At 32.0% G+C, this 7,761-nt stretch overlaps 2 protein-coding genes across 2 annotated transcripts; both read left to right on the top strand.

Moving 5' to 3' along the window:
* The first annotated feature begins 452 nt into the window (after positions 1-452).
* On the top strand, positions 453-1,871 carry pck (Claudin superfamily protein pickel). Its single transcript, XM_069132435.1, has 4 exons — positions 453-782; positions 845-911; positions 1,057-1,394; positions 1,470-1,871. The coding sequence occupies exons 1-4, from the start codon at positions 746-748 to the stop codon at positions 1,730-1,732; spliced, it is 705 nt and encodes a 234-aa protein (XP_068988536.1). The 5' UTR covers positions 453-745; the 3' UTR covers positions 1,733-1,871.
* Positions 1,872-2,639: 768 nt separating this feature from the next.
* Positions 2,640-5,128, top strand: Kdsr (3-ketodihydrosphingosine reductase). Its single transcript, XM_069132433.1, has 5 exons — positions 2,640-2,774; positions 3,084-3,237; positions 3,438-3,867; positions 3,944-4,185; positions 4,257-5,128. The coding sequence occupies exons 2-5, from the start codon at positions 3,121-3,123 to the stop codon at positions 4,467-4,469; spliced, it is 1,002 nt and encodes a 333-aa protein (XP_068988534.1). The 5' UTR covers positions 2,640-2,774; positions 3,084-3,120; the 3' UTR covers positions 4,470-5,128.
* Positions 5,129-7,761: the final 2,633 nt, after the last annotated feature.

Below are 7,761 nucleotides of genomic sequence, written 5' to 3'. Positions count from 1 at the left end.
GCATGGAGCCACCTGTCAATAGGTATCTAAGATAAACATACACGACTGCAATTTATATAATATAATAATTAACGATGTATACACGTAAACAGTAATAAGAGTGGTATAAAATAAACTTCAGGATGTTGTAAAGTAGAACAATATATTGTTTCGTTACACCATCCAGATTCTCTCATACAATGTTACAATTTTTTCTTCATTTCCAACACAAAGATGGTAAGAAATAAACTTATTGAACAATATGATATACCTTTGCACAAAGTAGTGCAACAAAGTAGAGGTGCAAGTGATATATAGATTTATAATTTTATGGAATCCCATGTTCTGAAATACCGACCGTGTTGAAAATAAGAAGCTTTCTTATGCGCTGTACATTTTAGAGCGGTGAGTTTAAGAATTATATTCAATCATAAACGAGATATATAATAGATCTGATACGCGATACTACTGTTTGTCACAAGATTTCGGGAATCACCAAACCCTCAGATCATTTTTGCGTTACATGTGACGTTATCCATTCAGCGTAAGATAAAATTTATGACTGCAGTGTATACGAATGTACTTATATGGCCGTGGATCTGGCTATAGCATGTCAGCATTAAGTAATAATAAGTTATATTATTACCATTGTTGGCAGTACTGAAACAATGAAAGGTGTGGCAAGTTTGTGATAAAGAGAATATTTTTGAGATTTATAAATAAACGATTTGTGACGTCTATATACTGATAACATCAAACAATCAGCATGTCTGTTGATAAACAAGATTATCATCGTGCTTCAAGTAAGCAATATCATTTTTTAGACCTGCATTGCGTTAAAAACATTCATAATCTCTTTTTTTAGACGCGGTGGTACTTGGTGGAGTAATTACATATATTGCAGGTTTATTGTTGGTTATGGCATTTACTAGGTAATAATTTTCAAACATTAAAATTTAATACATATTATTAGTTCTTTTTATAAGAAAATACATATCTTTAAATACTATTCAATACATAATAAACTTTCGTTAATTTTGTAAATATATCTTAATTATTGAATTAATTTAATTTTAGCCCCTATTGGATTGAATCTTACCAAGAGACTTTCAGTAATTTTAAACATATGGGACTATGGGAATACTGTTTCAAACAGTTTAGATATCCATATTATCAGTTTGACAAACAATTTGATGGATGTCACCACATTTTCTCAGAAGAATATTATGTGATCAGAGAATGGTTATTGCCAGGGTGGTTAATGGTTGTGCAGACATTTGTTACTCTTTCTCTTTTACTCTCGTTCTTTGCGCAAGTTGTGATTGCATTGACCTTAGTCCGTTGGCCTTTAAAATTTGTGTTGAATTATGAATGGTTGCTTTCAGCTTTTGCTTTTGTGTGTTGTATCACAGCAGGTAAATGGAAATTTTCAATAATGTAACATCACTATAGCAAAAAAGTTTGACTTTCAACTAATCTTTAAATTTTAGGAACCCTATTATTTTTAGCAGTATCAATATTTGGAGGGCAATGTTGGCGTAGAGACTGGTTGATGTACCCAAACTTTAACCATTTATCATGGTCATATGGTTTAGCAGTTGTTTCATTCATGTTCCACTGGTTAGCTTCGAGTTTGTTATATCTAGATGCGAAAGCCGGTTATAGATTGCGTAAGGAATCTCGAAATTTAGTAATGCAAATGCAGCCCAATTTACAAAGTCATCAAGGATTATCAAGGGGAGGATATATATAATCGCCCGTTATATCGATAGTATCCAAACAAGATTTATTTACAGAATAAGTTTCAAACTATTTTTGGTAATGTTAATTTTAAGTAAATACTTGTAGATCTGTTTTCAAACTCTTCTGTTTTATATGACATTGTTTTATAATTGAGTTTTCAGCGATAGTATTTAATTCCGTCCATTTTTTACAAGAACCTGTATTTATAGATTAAGAGAACTATTCTTACATTTCTATATATATATATATATATAATATAAATATATACATAATTTTAAAATATGTTAGAAGTTACAAATGTCTAGTAATACAACAAAATGACAAAATGACAAAAAATAACGTACCTCTGTAACTATTTTTTATTGCACAGGTTTACATAATAAACGTTAGTATCATATCAGATTTTATATCATATACATGTTTTAAAAGTACAATAAATATTTTATGAGATTAATGTATGAATAAAGAAAAATATCAAAATGAAGCAAAATCTTGTAAAAGTACCTACGAGCTATTCTCAAATTAGAAATAACCATTAGTTTTTCTTGTAATCAAATCTAAAATTAAAGAAGACGATTCGAGGCACGTTTTATACGAAATATGTACATGAAACTATTGACTGAATACTTCGTCAATGGTATACTATGGAATTTGCTATGGATATTAAATTCCGTGAACATGGATGTGATATGATGTGAAAGCGACTTGACTTTTGGCCATATTATGGCTTTAGTGTGTGGCGCCACTACCGTTTGACTGGTAGTACTTCACTCTTCTGTATTCCCTTTCGCAGTCGTAGCACTCAACACTTTGTCACTAATGGACACGACGTGGGACTTCGCGACGTTGCGTGCGCGAAGAGAGACTAGAGAGTAAAGTACACCGGTTAAACGATAGTCGCGCTACGTACTAAAACCAGAATATAATTGCGATCAATTTGTTTCTCGCAGTTTTATGCGACCTCGTATCCACAGTATACATACATATCTGTGGGTATATCCTGTATATATTTTGTCTATACTTTTACGTATCGTCTGTCTATGTGATACCAGGTGATACAATTATGAGAAATATTGATATCGTAAAATTATATATCCGGGGTATAAAGATTACAAATTACATGAAATTATAATCCGTCCGTATACAATTCTACATACAAACTTAACAAAGTTCGGTTATGATGATAAATGAATGTTATCAATTTTTTATTCATTTTTTACCGCCATATCAAGAGATATGACCGCTCCAAAGATTAATTTTAATATAGAACGTAATATTTAATATAAACGAAGATATTTATATAAGCCGTTTTTTAATAATAGTAATACTTGAATGTATGAATTGGATTTGTTTTTCTTCAGGAGTTAATATTGTTAAAAGGTTCATAGAACAAAAATAATGGTAGTGATATTTAATGTAATATTAATAATTATAGTGTTACTAATTGCTGTTTCGTTTGTGAGATATTTCTTTTGGCGAAGACGACTAAGAGATGTTAATAAAAAGCATGTTGTTGTAAGTAATTAAAAGCTAATGTATACCTAACCCTTATTAAGATTTCTTATTTTTAAAATATTTTTAAAATGTAAATAAAATTACTTCAAATTTTATTTTAGTAATAAATTACACAATTATATTCAAACTAATTATAACTGCATGATTTTATAAGTTTTAAATGTTTACTTACAAAAATATTTGTTAATATTTTATGACAGGTGACTGGTGGATCAAGTGGTATAGGAAAATGTGTTGCAATTCTTGCTGCAAAGTATGGAGCACATGTAACAATAATTGCAAGAGATGTTCATAAATTAGAAGTTGCAAGAAATGAAATCATTCATGCATGCAAAAACAAGGATGTTCAAAAAGTTGAATATCTATCTTTAGATATTGGTGAAGATTATAATGCTGTTGAAAAAGCTCTGAGTGATTTAGAAAGAACTATGGGTCCAATATATATGTTGGTGAATTGTGCTGGAACTGCAATTTGTGGCAAAATAGAAGATACCTCTATAGCAGATCTACAGAAAATGATTAGTATTAATTTCTTAGGAACATATTATTGTATCAAAGCTGTTGTCCAAAGAATGAAAGCTTCTCAGGAAGGAATTATAGTATTAACTTCTTCTCAAGCTGCATTATTAGGTATTTTTCGAGTTTCTCAATTAAATAGATTTACATTATATAACATATTTTTATATATGGTATTTCTACTTTTTAGGTATATTTGGCTATTCTGCATATTGTAGTACAAAATTTGCACTTCGCGGTTTGGCAGAAAGTATATCTATGGAATTAGCACCATATAATATTTCTGTAACTCTTAGTCTACCTCCAGATACTGATACACCAGGTTTTGCTGTAGAAGAATTATCTAAACCACTCGAAACAAAGCTTATATCTGAAACTAGTGCTCTTGTCAGTCCAGAAGTAGTAGCAAATAAACTTTTTAAAGATGCATTAGTAAGTAAAAGCAGGATTGTATATTAATTACATTAGAAATGGATAATTAATAAAATAATAATATATTTTAGGCCGGGAAATTTTTCTCTACTGTCGGTATGGAAGGATTTATATTAACTGTTTTATGCTCCGGAATGTCACCGCTTAATTCGATTCGAGAATTATTTCTGCAATCGATGCTAATGGGTATTTTTCGACTTGTAAGTGCCTGCTATCTTGTACATTTTCGAACAATCATTCAGAATTGTATGAAGACACGCGATAGAAACAAAAAATCTGAATAATGATTTTTCACAAGCCTATGCGTATATATACGCGTATGATAGATACCGAATATGTATGACGATTCTCGTGAGACGCAGTATCGCGATACTCATTTCGTGTATCTTAACAACCTCGGCCTCTTGGTCGGTTTCACACGCTGATATGTATGTTGCGATATGCGTATGATATATGCTGAATATATGTATATTGTTGTACATGTATCACAATGGAATCGCGATACTAATTTCGTATATCCCAAAAAGCTCGGCTGCTGGTGACACTTTATAAAATCGGTAGAAAAAAGAACAGAACATCGAAACAAATTGTGTCATTCACACGAGAGATTCAGTATAGTTTTGGTCCTACAAAATAGCACACCTAATTTTTATGTTTCTGTTTTTCTTTTTTATAAACTAAATACATTCAATTTCGTTGTTTAATAATTTTTAGTGAGTAACATAATCTATTAACTATAATAAGTTGAGTAATGGAGTTTTATTATTTTAATACAAAAGTACTTGAAAATCGGCGCGATAAATAGATTGAAAAATTATGATAAATATGCATGAAAATTTTGTAATATTTTATACTTCCTTCTTTGAGAGGGATATATTTTGTTTATTAATGTATTTTGAAGAAAATTGTGCCTACTTTCTCACATAGCTTTTTAAATCTGTAACACTTTTAAATTACCTTCCTTTTTCTTATAAACATTTTTTATGCGTTTGTATCCACTTATTTATTTATATACTAAATCAGTATTTCCTTTTCACTCCTTTTTTTCTTTTATCTCTTTTATATAACATCACATAGATGGGACCTCAAACTTTTGCATTTCTAAAAGAAAATATCTTCGTTTAAAATATATGCTTGAGACGAGCTACTCTCAATTTCAATTAAAGAATAAACGAAATCATATCTCATACGCGTATCGCGACTCGTTTCACACGACTCGCCGATACATGTATCGTCGTGTGAAATCAATCTACGTGTAAAAGAACTTATATAATAGAAATAATACACTGCATTTGTAACTTTTACGGTATATGCATAATAAACAAGCGACTATGGGAGATGTTGTTTTTGTATTCTCTTATCAATGTGACCAGTTCATTTACTAATTTGTTATATCAAGAATTATGAAGCTGTTATATTAATAAGTAAACCGTCTATTGTAAATGTTTAAAGATAGAATGAAAATGTAAATAAGACGGGAAACATATCGATTGATTACACGGAAGTAAAAAGACACATTGCAATCGTTAACGGTTTGGCTTACTTTTATTTAGTATCCCGTAAGTTCATAGTATAATGTTCTTCATTAAGCTTTATGGTTCTTACACACATAGAACGGGACTGTTCTCCTCGTCCCTACCGTCACGATATTTTGAAAAAACGGAAACGCTGAGACTTCGTGTGTAATGTATATTTCAGTGTGGACGATGCCCCATTGATGATAACGCTTGCATCTGGTCACTTTCCGATGCATTAAAAATGTCCTGCGCACCGATGTTTGAATATCTCTAATAATTTATTAGCTCTTAAGTCTTCAGAAAAGAAAAAAATCCACACAAGCATCGGTCGATTCAGTTGTGATCTATGCCGGCGGGAGGGCAGCGTCCAACGTTTGAAACCGAGGTTGAACTTATGCAGAGAAATGGCGAATAACGAAGATGTGTCTCTCAGAATTGTAAATTGGTAATGATCGGTTTAACATTGATTTTATTACCTTTCTCTCCGGTTCTCTCACTCTCTTTCTCTCAACCCGATCATTTTCTTCACGCACACATAGCAGCTACGCGTTCGTACTTCCCGCTCGTCATCCTTCGTACATCCACGCAGTTTTTTCCTCGGCATCATCTCGCGGATTCGTTAAAGTCTATTCCGATTTATCCTAAAGCGCTCAAGGTGTACATTAGGGAATCTGCGAGACGAGGCTTAATTTGAGGGACATTTTATTATTTTCTTTATTTTCGAGTTCTGTTTTCATTTAATTTATTTACGTTTATTTTAAATCGATGTTCGCTTATTCGGGCGCTCGACAAACGCTTTCATCATTCATTTTCCTCTTCGTCGATTATCATTTTATCTCCTCGATATACCCTTCTTTTTCTTTCGATCGTTTACATCTTAAATCGATTGTACGTTGCGTGTGGTTTAAATTGTCATCAGCTTCGTCGAACGTTCGAACCGGCAAACGGCACGCGTTAACGATTAATTAGACCCATTGCTACGTGTGATCTGTCGCGCATTGTAAACGTAACTATCGTTATGGGAGGTTTCTCTGAAAACTGAACACGTTCATGATAGATTGATCTTCTCCTGCCGCGATCGAGACTCCTGATAAATTAAATCTTTCACTTTTTCCATCGAACAGAAGTCATTCTATTATCTTGCAAGTTTGTTGAAACTTCGTTGTGTAATATTGACGAACGAAGAACCGCGGATATCAATGAGTGGTCAGGAGCCTCAATGGCTACCTATTTATTAGTCGTGTAACAAGGAAAGCGCGACGAGTCGTATATTAATATATCGCCGATAATGAGGGATTGATAAAATCTTCTCCGTCCCGAGGGTTTCGATCGACGACTGTATACCTTTTATTTATTTCTAACCCTCTACAGCTAACATTATTTTTTGCCTCATTTACAGTTCATCTATATACAGAATCAATTACTACATACGAAAGATATAAACACAATGGAATATAAAGTAAAACAATTATGTACGTATAAGTGAAATGATAGATTTGTGACAGAAGTAGGTGTGTAAAGATAGAAAGAAAATTAAAATTAATACGGATGAAATCAAGAAAGAAATAATCACATTGTTAGATATCAAATAGATATATGATTATATAGAATTTTCCTACAATACGTACTTGCGTTTCATTTTAAAAATTATTTACAAGACGTCAAGATATCGTCGCAAACAAGTATAGCATATTTTACTAATAATAAGCGGTAGAGGGTTAAAATCACAATAATCATTCATGCACACTCTTCACTTCACGAAATCAATAACCTATTCACTATTTTGCAGGGAATTAGTTCACGCCGCATCAGTATACAATGTTCTTTTGACAAAATTTATTTTTTTATGAAATTGTCTTACCGGTAATCCAGTTTCCACCATTGATCACGACTTTTATCGTATAACGCACTAACAGCATTATTTTTAATGTTTATCTTTTTCTTCTTTTAATAATCGAATCGGCAATTATTTCACATGCGAAACTGACTTCCGGCTCGTTGGTTCCGATTTATTTTCGGTAGAATCGCATCGCCATCTGTTACTCGTATTACTTACTAT

Source organism: Bombus flavifrons, chromosome 2 (assembly GCF_040668555.2).
Source record: "Bombus flavifrons isolate JBK064 chromosome 2, iyBomFlav1_principal, whole genome shotgun sequence".
NCBI classification, from domain to species: domain Eukaryota; kingdom Metazoa; phylum Arthropoda; class Insecta; order Hymenoptera; family Apidae; genus Bombus; species Bombus flavifrons.
The sequence above is the reverse complement of the archived record's forward strand: the minus strand, read 5'-3'. Positions and strand labels throughout refer to the sequence as shown.

Excerpts from the sequence above, each read along its gene's own strand:
- Kdsr (XM_069132433.1), top strand. The coding sequence starts at position 3,121 with ATGGTAGTGATATTTAATGTAATATTAATAATTATAGTGTTACTAATT. Across the intron at positions 3,868-3,943 it reads TTCTCAAGCTGCATTATTAG|GTATATTTGGCTATTCTGCA; the intron begins GTATTTTTCGAG and ends TCTACTTTTTAG. Across the intron at positions 4,186-4,256 it reads AACTTTTTAAAGATGCATTA|GCCGGGAAATTTTTCTCTAC; the intron begins GTAAGTAAAAGC and ends AATATATTTTAG.
- pck (XM_069132435.1), top strand. The coding sequence starts at position 746 with ATGTCTGTTGATAAACAAGATTATCATCGTGCTTCAA. Across the intron at positions 783-844 it reads AGATTATCATCGTGCTTCAA|ACGCGGTGGTACTTGGTGGA; the intron begins GTAAGCAATATC and ends CTCTTTTTTTAG. Across the intron at positions 912-1,056 it reads TTGGTTATGGCATTTACTAG|CCCCTATTGGATTGAATCTT; the intron begins GTAATAATTTTC and ends ATTTAATTTTAG.